We start from the raw sequence: 18705 nt of genomic DNA, 5'->3' as shown, positions 1-18705 counted from the left end.
TCTGCTTCTCCCGACATAATCTCCATTTTGTGTTTCACTTACTACAGGAGCTGGGGTGCACTGCCCAGATGCCCCCCACCCTTCAGAAAGGGGGAACTCACTCCCCCCAGCTGCTGAGAGTGTAAGCTCCTGACAGCTGGGCTGCTCTCCAGAAATTGCTTCACTCCTTTCCCATCTAGTGGCAGTTAGAGGTGTGGTGTAAATGCCCAGCCCCTTTGCCTCAACTCACGAATGGCTGAAGCGCCACCCCAACCTCAGAGCTCCCCAAGTATTGACTGGGGACTCAGTTATACTGATTGGCAGATCAACTTCTCCCTCTGCCCAAACCTGACTCCTTCATTCCATGTAAAGGTTGTTCCACAACACACTCCCCAAAACAACTTTCTGAACATAAATCTCAGTTTCAGAGTTTGTTTCCCAGAGAAACCAACTCAATATGACTTTTCCAGACTTCTTGCCCCTTGGCTGAATCACCATAATAGCAAGGTTTTTAAGGTATTAATCATGTGCCATAAATATTCACTGAACTCCAACAAAATATATTATAAAAAGCTGTTATAATGTATATTGCAAATAATCTATAAAAAATGCCTCTTAGTTTCTTGCTCCAAGTTTATAGCTATAAATTTATAAAGGTGGCAAAAGGACATGTCAATAGTGGACTTAAAAATTCTAAATGTTGCCCAGGACTGTACATCCTTTATTCCGTGAGATTTTAAAAACATAAGCAATTTTATTTTTAAAATTTCCCCTTTTCAACTAATTTTCCCCAAATCCTATTCTTGATGTAGAACTACGAAAAAGTTGAAAGTGCTTTATACCTCCTATACTTGTCAATAGAAAAGAGCAAAAAGTGCCCTAGCTGATTTGGCCCAGTGTGTCGGCCTGCGGGACTGAAGGATCCTGGGTTCAATTCGGGTCAAGGGCACATGCCTGGGGTTGTGGGCGTGATCTCCAGTAGGGGGTGTGCAGGAGGCAGCCAATCAATGATTCTCTCTCATCATTGATGTTTCTATCTCTTTCCCTCTCTTTTCCTCTCTGAAAGCAATAAAATATATATATATATGAAAAAAGCAAAAAGTAATAGTAGAGCATTCATCCACCAATTCATAAAATGATTTTTTTTCTAGTTTGCATCTGCACATAAAAACACAACTTTCAAAGCAAATTTTCTTGGTTTTTCCCATAATTATGAGTTAAGATATTATAAGGGAAAAAGAGAAGTCGTGTTATGAATCAGAGATGCTTGCCAAAGTTTTTGATCCGGTTCATGATAATGATTTTACTAAAATGGCCACAGACATCTACTGAAAGAGCAGAAGTCATCTTGGATTATATAGATAAAAATCATAAGACAAAGTAGACATTTGAGCAAATACACACTCTGGTTTTTAAACTATTGTTGTTATGTAAATTTTAATTACTTCCCCCATTGAAGGGTGAAGCTGAACACAAACTTATAAATAAAATATAGACATGGAATTATTTTCTCATTCTTCCCTATATGTCCACCCAATAAACTTCAGATGCCTTAAATAAAGTACAATTTCAGAATTACCTAAAGATCTAAGAAAAAGCATCAATTTTCTTCTAATCAATGTCTTCTAAATACATACAGGCCAAAACGAAAAAGTTGGTCTAGGACAGTGTTTCTCAACTTTGACTACTCTTGGATCACCAGAGCAATTACAAATCCTGGCGGCCAAGTCACACTACACCAATTCAATCAGATTCCCTAGAGGCATTAGCATTTTTTAAGGCCCCCCGGTGATTTCAATGAGCAACCAAGGTTGAGAATAACTGTTCTAAGAAAAAAGAGGATTATGTCACACTAGAGCAGTGGTTCTCAACCTTCCTAATGCCTCGACCCTTTAATACAGTTCCTCATGTTGTGGTGACCCCCAACCATAAAATTATTTTCGTTGCTACTTCGTAACTGTAATTTTGCTAGTTATGAATCGTAATGTAAATATCTGATATGCAGGATGTATTTTCATTGTTACAAACTGAACATAATTAAAGCATAGTGATTAATCACAAAAACAATATGTAATTATATATGTGTTTTCTGATGGTTTTAGGCGATCCCTGTGAAAGGGTTGTTAGACCCCCCAAAGGGGTCGCGACCCACAGGTTGAGAACCACTGCACTAGAGGCTTGGTGCACGAATTCATGCACTTGGGGGGGGGGGTCCCCTCAGCTCCGCCTGCACCCTCTTGCAGTCTGGGAGCCCTCAGGGGATGTCCACCTGGACATCCTTAGCACTTCCGCAGAGGTGGGAGAGGCCACCACCACTGCACTCGCCAGCCGTGAACCTGGCTTCTGGCTGAGCAGCACTCACCCTGTGGGAGCACACTGACCACCAGGGGGCAGCTCCTGCATTGAGCATTTGCCCCCTGGTGGTCAGTGCACGTCATAGCGACCGGTTGTTCTGCCGTTTGGTCGATTCGCATATTAGCCTTTTATTATATAGGATAGCAGGCTTTCAGACAGATACATACACGTACACATGCGCATGCACACACACACACACACACACACACACACAATCTCAACTGCATTCCCTCTTCAGTCCTATCTAGGGAACAAGATGAAAGGAAAAATGGCTATGGTTTACACTCACTAAATTGCCAAGACCTAGAATCAAATGTAGCAAAGGAGTATCTGAACATAACTCCTCCCCTCCCTTCTTCCACCTCAGGCCTGGTATTAATGAATGAGTCAGCATTTTACAAAAATGGAGCCTGGCCATAGCCAGTTTAGCTCAGTGGATAGAGCAGGGGTGGACAAACTTTTTGACTCGAGGGCCACAATGGGTTCTTAAACTGGACCGGAGGGCCGGAACAAAAGCATGGATGGAGTGTTTGTGTGAACTAATATAAATTCAAAGTAAACATCATTACATAAAAGGGTACGGTCTTTTTTTTTTTTAGTTTTATTCATTTCAAACGGGCCGGATCCGGCCCACGGGCCGTAGTTTGCCCACGGCTGGGATAGAGTGTCAGCCTGCGGAATGAAGGGTCCCAGGTTCAATTCCGGCCAAGAGCACATGCCCGGGTTGTGGGCTCGATCCCCAGTAGGGGGTGTGCAGGAGGCAGCCGATCAATGATTCTCTCTCATCATTGATGTTTCTATCTCTCCCTCTCCCTTCCTCTCTGAAATCAATAAAGAAATATATATATTTTTTTAAATGGAGCCTGTTACTACACAGATGCTTTTTATTGGTTCTTTAAGTGATTCTTCATGTGATATGGTAACAAGATAAACATGATTTGATCAGTTTCTGTATCTAAACAAAAATCTATGGTTACTGGCTTAAGTAAAAGTGTATAGGTTTGTTTTTTAAAAAGAGCAACACCTTACCAAGTAATACCCTATTTTTATTTTCTTTTTTCCCTTGCAATCTTACATTTTTAATGCATACTACTCTTAACAGGTGTTTAAACTTTAACCTGCCCTGTTTCTTTAACACTAACCTACTTCACTTCCTTCTCATCAATGTTTTGCCAGTCACATCAGTGTTAATTACAGTAAATTTAAAATTCAACTATAGCTTTTTTTCCTCTTTGGCTGCTTAAGGATCGGCTGCCATCATGAACATCCCAGTAACTATCCACACCAAGAAGTTGCTGACCAACCGACTACTTCAGTGGAAACAAATAGTCATCGACATCCTTCACCCTGGGAAGGAAACAGTACCCAAGACAGAAATTCAAGAAAAACTAACCAAAATGTATAAGACCAGCAGATGTCATCTCTGTATTTGGATTCAGAACCCATTTTGGTGGTGGTGAGACAACTGGCTTTGAAACGATTTATGATTCCTTGAATTAGGCAAAGAAAAATGAACCTAAACATAAAATTTGCAAGACATGGTCTGTATGAGAACACCTGAAGAAAATAGCAAAAGGAACCCAGAACAGAATGAAGAAAGTCAGGGGGACTGCAAAGGCCAATGCTGGTGCTGGCAAAAGTGAGCTGGAGACTGGACAACAGAAGGAGCGAAGGTTCTTCAGGGATATTACAGGGTGGGGCAAAAGTAGGTTTACAGTTGTGAGTACTTGAAACAGAGTTTATTCTTGTATTATTATTGATTAATTTTAATTAATTTATTAAATTACTTTATTTTTTATTTATCTTTATTGTTGAAAAGTAGATGCCCCCCTTCCCCCAATGACCCCCTCCACCCCTCTCTCTCTCCCTTCCTAGGCTTCCACCAAACAACTGTGAACCTACTTTTGCCCCACCATGCTATATCAGATAACATTTATAAATGGAAGGAAACTAAGTTTTATGTTGAATTGCACAGGAAAAATATTTGTGGATATTTCGGATAATATTATTCAAGTCAGTTTCTTAGGAATATGAGTACTTCGAACTGTACTACACAAAAAGTTATTATTCTGCAGCGATGCAGTGTTTTTGATACTTCACTTTATTGGCATCTTAAAGAAACAGAATAATTTCAGCTTTCCTCAACATTTCTCTGTGAAGCACTGAAGCTGGGTCTAAAATAGGTCTAAAATTAGAGTTCCCAATCACCCCAGATGGTGCCACTAAACAGAACCTTCTTCAGGGTGCTGACCTGGAAAATATCTAATTATCAGTTTTAGCTGTCCAACCTGCAGCCTCAGGCTCCACCACAACCTTTTCTACCAAAAGCATAGAATTTTACTAATTAGAAGGTAAGAACATTTCATATTTAAGGATGGCAAAATATCAGACTGATGGGGAGAATTTCCAATTTGGAATCCTTTATCATCACCAATGCCCCTTCCTTGCTGCTCCAGGATAGGATAAGGATCAATGCAGGGTGGGCAAGAGAGAGGAGAGGAGAGAAAGCACAAGAGTAGAAGAGAGGCTGGAGGGCACAAAGCAATTCTCTGGTGCTGGCTGCAGACTGATTTTCCTCATCCAGGAAGAGGGCAATGAATTAAAGCACTGTTGCAGATACCTAGGCCATATTCTCCTACCTTCAACCACAAAAGATACTGGAACCTCCTTCTTCCTGACTTACACATAATAGTGATGCAGGGGACAACATGAGGAAAATTTTAGTGTGGTGCAATGAGCAGATTATAAATGAGAAAGGATAGTTAAATACTGGGGTATCTCTTCTATATTTTGTATATATTCAATCATGTAAAAAAAAGAAGAAAGAAAGAAAGAAACCCACGAAGTTCTCAAACACCTAGTATTTTCACTAATTCAGGGAGAAGCAAAGAAACAGGAAGTCTAATAATGCCAAAGTACGTATGAACTATCTAGGTATCCTTAAATCTCTTTTGGAACAGATATAGATACAAGTAATTTTAAATTATAAATTAGAACTCTATGACTAAAATACCAGAAAAAAATATTGGCATTTCAAGGAAGCAAAATGAAGCTAATGTCTACAAGGTTTAGTTTGCTTATTTTAATAAGATAAACTGGTAGAAACAAAGAGTAACATTGCTCTTGTGTAATTATTTATTTTTCTGTATAATTATTTATTAAAATAAATACTGGTTCACCATCATTCAACCCCCAAAGTAATAGTCAAAAGAAAATTTTACCTCATATTTGGAGCAAAGTACAAAAGTTTGGTCTCCTCCAGAGAAGATCTGCTTAACAATATGATATTTAAAGCGATCTGTCAAAAAAATTTTCAACAGCATGTTTTTCAATAATTAAAGTTTTTCCTTGATCCCTTTTCTAATATTCCAAAATATCCTTCACAATGGTTTCCTATCCATTTTAATTATGTCAGAGAAGTGAAAAAAAACTGTCTCCTGGCTCTCTGCCCAGGACTGTTTCTACTTCAATTAAAAATAAATATATCAAATGGTAGCCTCCACTCTAACCCTATCTCCATCCCCTCCCCAAATGCCAGCTAATGCTGACCTCGTTTCTATTTTTCATTCTAGTTCTGTCATGCCACTGACCTGCAATTTAAAACGGTCAGTACTATGAACAGTAACATCTGCCTAACAAAGAATTCAACATCTGAGTGTGGTGCTCCCTAGCCCCTTCAGGATGAAGCTTGCCATATAAGAACCTGTGTGTCCTACTCCCTGCTTTGTATGTCATCACACTGTGTCTGTGGTAATACTCTAATACCATCACGCTGCTTTTCTTTCTAATCTAGTACCATTCCATTCCATGTCTCCATGCCTTTTCCTTCCACCACCACCAGCACACACTGTTTCCATGAATGGTGTCTTCTAGAGCATAATCGGAACAGTGCTCCTGGAACTGGGCCATTCTGGTATGCAGCACCCACTCCCTCACAGTCCCCTACCTGGCTAACTCCAAATCATCCTTTAAGACACAGCTCAAACTTCCTCTAATTGGAATACTCCTGAAGGCTTCCCCTGTGTTCCCACATTACCATGAAAGTTCCTAAAACAGCATTTACCATAATAAATTGAAATGTACCTACTTATGTTATAAAATCATTTTGGCAAACATTGTAATACAAGTTTATGATCACATAAGGAAAAGGCACCTGTTAGGTTGTAATTAAACTTCGAAACTTTGGGTTTCAAATCAACCTTTAAAACACTTGAGTATTTAAAGTTAGTATATAAAGTTAGTATTTCTTAAACATATACATTCCTAACATAATAAGTACAATATCTTGAGAAAAAGACATTTACAAATCACAGAGAGGACACCAAGCCATTCTTTCACTTTTTGGAACATCGCAAAAATAAAAAAAAATAAAAATCCCGTTTATTTTATATTTTAAGTTCTACATTTTTAGACACTCACATATTCATTCCACAAATATTTACTGAGTGAGAAGTTTGTGCAAGGCCCTGTGCTGCAGGCTAGGTTTACAAAGAGGAAAAGATTCAGTCCCTGTCCTGAAGTTTCCCACAATCCTGAAAGTGTCACTTTACAGTCTTCAAAATTAATTATTAAATTATGCTTCTTGTAATGACTCTCCAGCTCCATTTCAGCCTCTGCATTTATTCACACTGAGCCTGCCTTATTTTGGACACTATGCTATTTAACTATTTTTTTAAGTAAAGGTGACAATGGCATAAAATGAAACTGTGTCATATTATGACCAAAATATTAGCAAAGGAAAGTAACACAGTACAAGTATTAAGAGCACAGGCTTTAGAATGAGGCAGATCTGAATTTAAATCCTGCCCTAGAATCTCTGTGATCTTGGGCAAGTTACTTAACTTCCCTTAAGACTGTTTCTTCATCGCCAGCATGAGGATAACAACCACTAGTTTTTAAAGTTATCCCAAGTGCTTAGCATAGTAACGGAACTTGGTCAAGCATTCAATAAACATTAACTTTCATAGTAATTAAAATGTCTACCAAAGTTCTTGGGGCCAAAAGAACATTTTCTGCTTTATTCTTTAGGATCTCACCTATATAGCTAGTACTCAAATATTTGTTGATTGATATTAAAAGAAAAAACCTCATATTCATTCCCTCAAAAGACCTCAAGGAAAAAATAAAAACATGTTCTCTAAAAAATTGTTTCTATCATTTAAATATCATTAAATTCTAATGAAAATCACTCTTACCAGCTGTGGCTGAAAGCTGACCACTATGGGCAGCCCAGTAGCCTTTCACAGGAGATGGGCACTTAACATTACAAGTATGTCCAGTTCCTAGTTGACCTCTTGCTCCACAACCGAATGCATAGATGAGTCCAGAAGAAGGCACGAAGGCAAGGGTGTGTTGTCTGGGGAAATATAATTAAATTAAAAATAATTAATGAATACGGATATACACTCGGACTCTGACTTTTAACGTCCACAAGTTGAGCACAGCAATTCCTAGGCATGCCCCTAGAAAGCCTCCCCCATATTTCTATGTGACTCTTTTCACAGTGGCTGGCTTCCCATACTCCTATCCTTCTCTGACGCTCTTGGTCATGGGGAAGATGGCAAGACTTGGGAAGAGCTGGATGTCTGCTGCATTTGGCCTTTAGGATGAGAGGGAAGAAGGCGGGTGGACCAAGCAGAATTTCTGAGAAGTTCTCGGAGGCTCTCTCACTTTCCTTTCTTCATGTCTTCCCCACATCCTGCTACTCTTTATCCCAAAAGAAGCCTAATGTCCTCATGTTCCTCTGCTTATCTAAAACCCTTCCTTACCACACCCTGCTCAGAACCAACTCTCTCCAAACTTTCACCATAGGTGTGCAGCAGCTATGATTTCTTAAAATAATAGTGATTAGGTCTAACCACATTCTCCATCACTACAAGACAAGATCCATTTCTGGGTCTAAATAGCTAGTAGGGCCCTAGCCAGTTTGGCTCAGTGGAGCAGACTGAAGGGTCCCAGGTTCAATTGTGGTCAAGGGCACATGCCCAGGTTGCAGACTCGATCCTCAGTAGGGGGCGTGCAGGAGGCAGCCAATCAGTGGTTCTCTCTCATCATTAATGTTTCTATCTCTCTCTTCTTCTCCCTTCATCTCAGAAATCAATAAAAATATATTTAGATAGATAGATAGATAGATAGATACTAGGAAGCTCTTAGGAGCGAGCACTCACCTGCCACAAGCAATCTGAGTTACTTCACTGCCCATCAGCTCTAGAACTCTTCTTGGATTAACCTCATCATTCATGGAATCATGCCCAAGTTGCCCGCAGGAACCAGCACCAAAGGTAAACACACCTCCACTCTAACAAGGAGCAAACATCACATGACTGCACTGGACTGCTGAGTTTCACTCCTCTCAAACCTTCTGCGTACAAAATTCGTATCACAAATGGTCTGTACAAAGACGCTATGCTCACCTTATACTTGGCCAAGATCACTGCTATGGGATGTTCATTAAATAAAATAATAATAAAGGAACGTAAGATATCTTTATGGAACAAAGACAGCACTGCTCAAGGAAATGTGTGCAAACTGTAAATTTTGAAAATTGTTTAAAAGTACAATGGTGTGTTAGAAAGCAAAAAAAAAAAAAGAGAAACAAAGAAACAGATGAAATGAGATGAATGCATCATCATTCATATATAAAAAAATTAAATGCTCTACAAACTCCTTGGTTAAGTAAGATGTATTTTTAACAGCTACATTTGAACAAATGCTAAGGTATTTTATTATAGTGAATCTATAATAGTATTTATCCAACATGAAAATAATTTTCACTCTCTCTAGATGTGACTGTTTTAGAAGCAAAAGAAATAGGTTGATAATTTTTAAATGTTAATTACATTGCTCTTTTCTAGATATAGGGTTGGACAAAAGTAGGTTTACAGTTGTGAGTACCCAAAACAGAGTTTATTCTTATATTATTATTTATTACTAGTGGCCTGGTGCACGGATTCGTGCACATTAAAAGGAAATTAATTAGAAGGTGGCCGGTGGGGCGGGACTGGGTGAGACAGCCGGACGCCCTGGAGCCTACCTCCCATGGTCCCTCCCAGGCGGGCCACACCTGGAGCAGCTCCAAAGCTCAAAGGGCGTCTGCAGTCACCACAGCTCAGCAGTAAACCAGATTCGGGGCCAGCAGCGCCACCCACGGCCAAAGGTGGAATCATGTAGCCCCATGAGGAATCGGGCTCCGTCCTCTCTGGTTCTGGGGTGCATCACCCGAGAACCGCCACTGCCAAGTCACTGCAACTTGGCAGCTCCTGCATTGAGCGTCTGCCCCTGGTGGTCAGTGCACATCATACCTACCGGTCAATCGGACGGTTGGATGGTCACATGATTGCTTAGCCTTTTATATATATAGATTGTATTATTTGCCATATTAACAACTGTAAACCACTTTTACCCCTCCCTGTATTTAAATGACTTATTTTAAAGGAACATAGAATGTTGCTACATATACTATATTTTAAGGTTATTTACATAAAACTATTTTTAAACATCACCACCACTCTCTCTAAACCAGGGGTGGGCAAACTTTTTGACTCGAGGGCCACAATGGGTTCTTAAACTGGACCGGAGGGCCAGAACAAAAGCATGGATGGAGTGTTTGTGTGAACTAATATAAATTCAAAGTAAACATCATTACATAAAAGGGTACGGTCTTTTTTTTTTTTTTTAGTTTTATTCATTTCAAACGGGCCGGATCCGGCCCACGGGCCGTAGTTTGCCCACGGCTGCTCTAAACACTATAAAAAATAATCAAAAAAATTTAAACAGCCCTGGCCAGTTGTTCAGTGGTTAGAGCTTTGGCCTATGGACTGAAAGGTCTAAGGCCAGTTGCCAGTCAAGGGCACGTACCTCAGTTGCAGGATCCCCAGACCCAGTAGGAGCTCGTGTGGGGGACAATTAATTGATGAATCTCTCTCATGTCGATGTTTCTCTCTCCTCCTCTCCCCCTCTCTCTCTCCCCCCATTTTTCTCTCCCCCCCTCTTCTCCCCCCTCTCTCTTCCTCTCTCTCTCTCTCTCTTCTCCCCCCCACTTCTTTCCCTCCCTCCTCCTTCCTTTCCACTCTCTCTAGAAATAAATGGAAAAAATATCCTCGGGTGAGGATAAAAAATAATAAAATACTTAATCAATGATAATCATCCATGTCATATCCATAACCAGATTATTCCAGAATACTCCAGAGTCCCTTACTTTTGTGAGGACCGCTGTGTGTTCTTCTCCACAACTAATATAGACAACTTTTTGCGTTCGTAAAAGTTTCACATGGCAAGGGGACTCTCGATCTAGAGTAAGATAAATATCAGAATGTCACTACCATTTGCCCTTGAGATGAAATATACATACCTATCTTAGCATGAATTTTGGGTCCCCTGGATGGCTGACTCACATATTCATCTTCCTGCATGCATCTTCATTTGGATGTCCAACAGACATCTCATTTAATATATCTAAAACGCAATGCATAGTTTCCCCACACTCCCCAACTCTGCCTGCCCACCTCCTGCCCATCCCCCACCACACACAGAGGTTTCCTCTTTTCATAAATGGTAACTTTATCCTTCCAGCTTTTCTTCTCTTTATTTAAAACCACACATCCAACTGGCCCCATCTTCAAAGTCGATACAAAATCTGACTTTACTCCCACTACCTCCATACTGCTCTTCCAGATTCCCCCTGGACCCACTATAGCCAGAGTCAAGATAAATCACTCCTCTCCTCAAAACCCTCACAGAGAAAAGAAGCCAAAATCCTGACCCTGCCCTACCGGGCCCTACATGATTGACCTACACTGCCCATCTGACCTCCAGCTCTGCTATCTTCCCCCAGCTCACTCTACTCGAGAACACAACGTATCTTCCTGCATCATAGCCTTTGCTCATCCTGCTCCCTTTCACAGCAACATTCTTTGCCCAGATATCCATATGTTACTTTTCTTACCTGACTTCCTACAGGGCTCTGCTCAAACATCCTCTTACCAGAGACGCCCTCCCTGACCACAAATGTAAAACAGGAAATTTTCCTCTCAAATCCCTGACTATATACTTACTGGTTTGTGCCCACCATGCAATTTTCACTAAGCCTAGATCTTATCTACTTTGTTCACTGCTGCACCCTTAGTAACTAACATGGGTCCAGCACAGAGTAGATCACCAGGAAACATGTTAAACAAATAAATGTGTTTTTGAACAAAGAGGTATGTATGAAGAGTTTACCTACCTTCTTCATCACTGAGCCCTAGTTGCCCTGCATTATTCATCCCCCAGCCAAAAACAGCTCCAGAGAGAGACAGGGCAAAGCTGTGGGCCCCTCCTGCAGCCACCTGAGCCAGCGGGATCCCCTCCAGGGACCTCACCCGCTGTGGGCTGGCTTGGGAGGGAAACTCCTTCCCCAGGCCCAGCTGCCCATGGCTATTCTTTCCCCAGGTGAAGAACTGACCATCTGAAATAAGAACAGGATAACAAGTATTACCAGAAATGATACAAGTTCCATCCACAAAACAATCCATTAGAACAATACAGTTGCCCAGTAGGATCATTTGTTAGTTGATCCCATACATACATCAAACCTGCCCCAAGAGCAAGGGAGCAGAGACACTTCATGCTGTAAGGCTGTCCTAACCAAAACTCCCACTTGTCTTAACAACAGAGAGATAAGCTAAGTCTTACTTCAAAGGCTATTAACAGTTATGCAATTAAAATATCAAATGTTTAAGACAATTCAGTTTTGAATAGGCCAATTACCAGGCTTAAAACCACTAAGCAAGATGAACTATTTCTGAACACCCCAAGACCATGAGACCCAGGATTTCAAGAGGTTCGGCATGAACTGAATTACACCACAGAGTATCTATCAGAACAGGACATGTTAGTGTAGATTTCCTTCAAATTTATTCTAACAGAGAATACAGTATTATTTGCTGGCTTAGGTTTCTCTAGCTCTTTCTTTGTCATTTATTGGGGTACCCAATAGTGAAATAGAGCTTGATAGTGAGGTGCAGCTAAGAAAAACCAATCTTCTGTAGGCTCATATGCTTAAGAACACTTGGGTACAGTCCTGTCTGCTGCTTGTCTTCCCCTGCAAGAGAACTAGAGCAGCTATGATGACCACCTTTTTCATCATTCACACCTGAGAAAAGTAAGGGTGCTGGAGAACGGCCACTGTCCAACAGCAATGCATAGACACTAACCAGTTAATTAAAGGTTTCCAGTTAGATAACATCACACGAAAATGCAAAGAAAATTGGTCACAATAGTAACTTAATATGAGCATATATTTCAATGTTACATTACCAGCTGCAAGAGCCAAGCAATGCCAGTTGCCACAGGAAACTTGTAAGATTGTCTGCTGGTTCAGCTTTTGTATTAATCTAAAACAGAAAAGACTTTATTCTTAAGAAGGACATTCACAAACAATATTCCCATCTAAATAAAATAGTTGTAATAAATAACATCATCTTTCCTAAGACTTTTAAAAATCAAATATATAATCTTGCATGATATAATTCTATTAGGTCTTTCACTTATCTCCTGCCTCAAAACACACAAAAAAAACCTTCTGCACATAAACCCATTACCACACCCTCTGTTAATTCCCACCTGTCTTCTCCAATTCAGGGACAAATGGAATAAAGCTACAGAGCGAATATGGTTAGTGTCTGAATGACTTTCAAAATGAGGGCAATGCCATGATCCAGCAATTCCACTTCTGAGTATATAGCCAAAAGAATCGAAAGCAGGGTCCCAAAGAGGTATTTGTACACCCACGCTCATAGTAGCATTTTTTACAATGGCCAAAAAAGGTAGAAGCAACTCAAGTGTCCATCAACAGATGAATGAATAAACCAAATATGGCATATAAATAGAATATTAATAAGCCTTAAAAAGAAAAAAAATTCTGACACATGCTACAACATGGATGAAACTTGAAGACATTATGCTAACTAATAAGCCAGTCACAAAAAGACAAATACTGTATAATACGATTCCACTCATGAAGTACCTTGTATAGCCAAATTCATAGAAACAAAGTAAAATGGTGGTTGCCAGGGGTTCAGGGAAGGAGAAATGGGGAATTGTTGTTTAATGGGTATAGAGCTTAATTTTTGCAAGATACAGTTCTGCAGATTGGTCACATGTGAATATACTTAACACTACTGAACTACAGTACATTAAAAATGGTGAAGATGGTAAATTTTATGTTGTGTGTTTTTTACCACAATTAAAAAACAATAATAAGGACAATGCCTCCAAAATCCTGATTTTATATGATTACTTTTCAAATTGCATTCCTCTGCTTGCTTGTGTAAAGACAGGTAAGAACAGTACCTTTTTCACAGGGCTGAGAATTAAAATAAAAAAAAAAACATGTAAGGTACCTTGCACTGCCCAGAGAGTTGGGAAGCCTGCTCTCTATTTTATGTCCCCAAGTTGCCACACTCCTCTTCATTACGTGATGCCATAGAAATAAAGGAGTCAGATGGACATGCCCTTGGAGTGGGGTATTTTAGGAAATAGATAGGGGCGGATATCAGTTTGGTAGCTGTCAATTTTGTTAATGTTTTATTTTTTCAGATATAAGAAAGTTAAACTAGAGTTTGCATATGCATTTAATACCAAATGGTACCCAACTATTTTTTATTGAGATAATTGTAGATTCACATACTGTAGTAAGAAATAATAGAGAGATCCCTTATATACTTGTCTAGCTTTCCCCAATGGTGACATTTTACAAAACTGTCTTATCAGAATACTGGCATTAATACAATCTACCAATCTTATTCCAATTTCCCCAGTTTTACTTGTACTCATTCTGAGTGTGTATTAATTTTATCACCTGTGTATGTTCATGTATCCACCATCATAGTCAAGATACTGAACAGTCCCAACACCACAAGGATTCTCTGGTGTTGTACTTTCATAACTACTCCTTCCCTCCCCCATTCCTAGATCCTGGCAATCACTAATCTATCCTCCATCTCTAAAATTAAGTCATTCCAAGAATATTACGTAAATGGAGTCATACACCAGGTAACCTTCTGGGACTGGTTTTTCTTCCACTCAGAGTTAATTCCCTAGACACTCATCTAAGTTGCTGCATGTGTCAATAGTTGTTATAACTCCACTATTTTTTAAAACTGGAACATTAGTTACTGACTAAGAGACCAATGTTTCAGAAATTTACACAGCAATAGCCCTTTTTCTGACCAGTTTCCACTCAAATTCTCCACAATTGTTCCTTTATGGGTCAACATTACCCTTGGCACAACCTTCACAACCACAGTTACAGAAGGAAAGCAGGTCAAAAGGACAAAAATAAATAGGGAAATTATATCCTTGAGCTGGGAATTGAGCCAGCAACCCGGGCATATGTTCTGACTGGGAATCGAACCTCCTGATTCACAGGTCAACACTCAACCACTGAGCAATGCTGGCCGGGCTACTGTGTTTTACCTACTCATCTCATCTATCCTCCTAATAAATTTGTAAAGGCACACAATACATAACTACATTTTTAAGTCAGGAAACTGAAGCTTAAATAAGTTAATTTGCCAAGGTCATTCCCCTAATAAATAATAGAGCCAGTATTAGTATCTGAGGCTATTTGACTTCAAAGCTATGTTACTTTCCACAATACTAAGTTACTAATTAATAAATTTATTTTAATTAAGTTATAATATAAAATTATACATAAACCAAAGTCTCAAGAGTCATCCATAATTTAGACACAACTAATGAAAATTAAATTGCTACTGTAACATAGATTATTTCATTTTCAGAAATGAAATGCCACTAAAAGCCTTTGATTCTTTAGCATCAACAAATGGAATACTTTTATTAATGTTATAAATCTTTTCCACAATTTCATTAAAATATACCACCCCTTTTTTCTTATTATCACTCTCCTTCTTCCTCCAAAATTAAATTAATTTTTGGAAGTAATGAATCTGAGACATTACCTATTCTAAATGAGGAAGTGAATCAAATCACTCTTACCTCCATGCTCCTCTTTTCCTTAAAACAGCTTTTGTTTAAAAAGACAAAAATCTAAAAGGGGCAAAAAGAAAGAAGAATATATTGTCCTTTAGAGGGGACAATAATTGGGCAAGGTCCAAAGAGAGGCCATTTATTAAAGATATTTGTGCTGAGCAATGTATGTGCTGGGCACCCTTAATAAAGGTGGTGCTAAAGTGAATACTCCAGATCTCCTGCCATCAAGAGCTCCCATGACTAGAAATAGTCACTAAAATAATTACAAAGAACATGACAAGTACTACAAAAGGGGTATGTATATATTTGTAGTATAAAAAAAAAAAACAACAGGAATTAAATGATGGAAATAAACTGGTGGCCTCTTTGATCATTAAGATCCTCAACAGCCCAGCCGGTATGGCTCAGTGGTTGAGCTCCGACCCATGTTCCAACAGGTCACTAGTGTGAAGCCACAGCCCGCGTGGCCTCGGGTTCAAACACTTGGAGAAAGGGCTGACGCGCAAATTAAAACACAAGACAAGAAATATAAATTTGAAATTATGGGGGAAGCCAGTTGTGAGCTGGTATAAGAAACCAAGTTCCACTGAGTCTTCATTACCATATGCTTTTATTTACTAGAATACACAACTGCTTTTTAGGAATGCAAACAGACATGTCAAAGGTGATTGTTTAGTAAACAGTAAGATTATCAGGTTGGGGGAGTTTGCTTTAGGCCATTGATTCAGCAGTAGGTAATAAAATGCAAATATTCACCCTGTGAATATCAAAGAGCCCAATTCAGCCTTCTGACCGGACTTCTCGCATTTATATTAATTGCTGTTGATCTTGGTTCTCAGCAGCTAGTTCAATTCCCAGTGAGGGCACATGCCCAGGTTACAGGCTCAATCCCTAGCAGGGGGTGTGCAGGAGGCAGCCGATAAATGTTGATGCATTGATATTTCTAACTCTTTCTCCCTCTCCTTTTCTCTCTCTCTCTCAAATCAATAAAAACATATTTAAAAAACAAACCCTCAACAAACTGGCACATCACCCACAAAAAGTCCACTTGAAAGTAACTTCAATATTTTGTATTATTTTTTAGTGGTGAAGCATCTGTTAGATATTTAGCCAAATCATCTAAGATTTAGAAGTAAATTATTTTAGAGACTCAAAACCACTGTATTAGTATTTATTGTGCTAAACAGCTTATGCATATTTGGTATTTTAGCTGTTCTTAATGCTTGGGTAATTTGGCTTATTGTTAGAGTAACAGGTCAGCCTTGTGACTCTAGTTTAAAGTGCTTAATTGAGTATTTGGTTTAAGCTTGCAATATTATGTGAAAGGTTATTTGAAAAGATGCTTTTTTAAATTCAAAAATGTATCGAGTTCCAAGCACTGTTAGCAATTAGGCTACTAGAATAAATAAAGTACATTCCCAAACTACTCACATTTTTTAACTTGAGATACACACTTCTGTAAATAATTACAATTTTTATGACAAGGTCTACAATATAAGGCACAGCAGTGGCACAAAGCAGCAGCAATTAAATGAAGAAAGCAGAAACTAAAACAAGATGTCTAACAAAGCAACAGCAGGAAATAATATTTACAACAATTGACATCTGAAAACTCAGATTCCTTTCTGTGACATTCTTACCTGGGCACTGCCACTGAATCCTCAGTAGTCATGAGTCCCAGTTGACCATCACTTCCTGCACCCCAAGAAAACAGCTGGCCCCGGTCACTGAGGGCCAGACTGTGGGACTCGCCACACGCCACATGGACAATATGCTGATCTGCCAACGCTCCAATTTGCTCTGAAAGAGACCAAACCAAAGGAGGAAAATGTACAGCCCAGAAACAGGAATTAGGTTTTAAAAAATAGAAATAGAGGCAGGATACATGGAACAGACTGATGGCTGTCAGGATGAAAGGTGAAGGAATTAGCAAAAAAAATTATATATATAACATAGACACAGACAATAGTGTGGTGATAGCCACAGGGAAAGGAGGGTGGGCGCTAGGTGGAGGTGGATAAAAAAGGGGAAAATGGGGACAGAAAGAGACTGCTTGGGGCAGTGGGTACACCGTGCAGTGTGCAGATGATGTTTTATTGAGTTGTACACTTGAAATCTGTATGTTTTTCAAACCAAGGTCACCTCAATAAATTCAATATTTTTAAAAAAAGAATTTTGCATAGGCGATGTAAAGAGTATTTCCAAGACAGCTATGTGGCAGACCTATGCGGCAAAGTTGGAGAATGTCTCCAAGGTAAAAAAGGAAACACAATCTTATGAGTTTTATATTAAGTTTTACAATTCTGTCAGACAAAACAGAAGTTACTATGCCAAAGGGGGGGAGGGAGGGAATAATTAATTCCAGAAAAAACTAAACATTTTACAGAAAATAAAAGCGATCATGGAGAAATCAGAAAGGACACATGCACCCCTATGTTCACAGCAGCACAATTCACCATAGCTAAGATTTGGAAACAAATCTTAAGTGCCCATCATCAGATGAGTGGATTAAAAAACTGTGGTACATCTACACAATAGAATACTACGCTGCTATAAAAAAGAAGGAACTTTACCAATTGCAACAGCATGGGTGGACCTGGTGAGCATTATGCTAAGCGAAATAAGCCAGTCAGAGAAAGATAAATATCACACAATTTCACTCATTTGTGGGCTATAATGAACATAAAATGATGAACAAAAGAAGATCCAGAGACAGAGTCTACTTAGAATCAATACTTTACCACTTCAAGTAGAATGTAGAAACCTTGCCACCATATACATCTCTTTACCCTTCCTCCTTTAAGTTATAGTAATCTTAAATAATACATCTGCATACATTGCAAACTCCATCACAATGATATAATTTTTGCTTTCAACCATCAGAGATGTATTTTAAAGAACTCAAAAAGAGAATAGTCTATTATATTTACCCAGACATCTACTATTTCTACTGCTCTTCCTTCATTCCTGATGTTCTAATACAGTCCTCTTGGTATCATTTTCCTGCTAAAGAACTTCCTTTAGCTATTGTTTAGAATAAATTTGCTGGCTGTGAATTTTCTAGTTTTTTCTTCACCTGAGAATGTCTTTGTTTCACACTCATTCATGAAAGCTAAATTCTGGGTTGACTTCTTTTCTTTTAGCAATTTTAAAATGCTGTACCACTGCCCTAGCCGGTTTGGGTTAGTGGACAGAGCATCAGCCCTTGGACTGAAAGGTCCCGGGTTCAATTCTGGTCAAGGGCATGTACCTTGGTTGCAAGTTTCCCTGGCCCTGGTTGGGGTTCATGCAGGAGGCAACCAATCAGTGTCTTTCTCTCTCACATCAATGTTTCTCTCTGTCTCTCCCTCTCCCTTCCACTCTCTCTAAAAGTCAATG

General features: G+C 39.3%; 1 protein-coding gene across 11 annotated transcripts in view; it reads right to left on the bottom strand.

The window, feature by feature from the left end:
• HERC3 (HECT and RLD domain containing E3 ubiquitin protein ligase 3) overlaps positions 1–18705 on the bottom strand; it is an 81631-nt gene that overhangs the window by 41128 nt on the left and 21798 nt on the right. For 7 of the 11 annotated variants that reach the window (XR_002828163.1, XM_006084612.1, XM_023750422.1 and 4 more), the window contains 7 exons: positions 16968–17127; positions 12631–12707; positions 11558–11779; positions 10532–10623; positions 8502–8632; positions 7530–7690; positions 5556–5632 (listed from right to left, as the gene is read on the bottom strand). Coding sequence is in view for 9 of the 11 variants with exons in the window: in XM_006084612.1 (XP_006084674.1) it covers positions 5556–5632; positions 7530–7690; positions 8502–8632; positions 10532–10623; positions 11558–11779; positions 12631–12707; positions 16968–17127 (920 nt within the window). In the remaining 2 variants the exon portion in view is untranslated. Of the gene's footprint in view, positions 1–3727; positions 3851–5555; positions 5633–7529; positions 7691–8501; positions 8633–10531; positions 10624–11557; positions 11780–12630; positions 12708–16967; positions 17128–18705 lie in introns of all 11 variants that reach the window. The other 4 variants (XM_023750423.1, XR_002828164.1, XM_023750420.1 and 1 more) reach the window with 4 other exon arrangements.

Source organism: Myotis lucifugus, unplaced genomic scaffold (genome assembly GCF_000147115.1).
Source record: "Myotis lucifugus unplaced genomic scaffold, Myoluc2.0 scaffold_12, whole genome shotgun sequence".
Taxonomy (NCBI): Eukaryota; Metazoa; Chordata; class Mammalia; order Chiroptera; family Vespertilionidae; genus Myotis; species Myotis lucifugus.
Note: the sequence above shows the minus strand (reverse complement) of the source record. Positions and strands in the feature narration are given on the sequence as shown.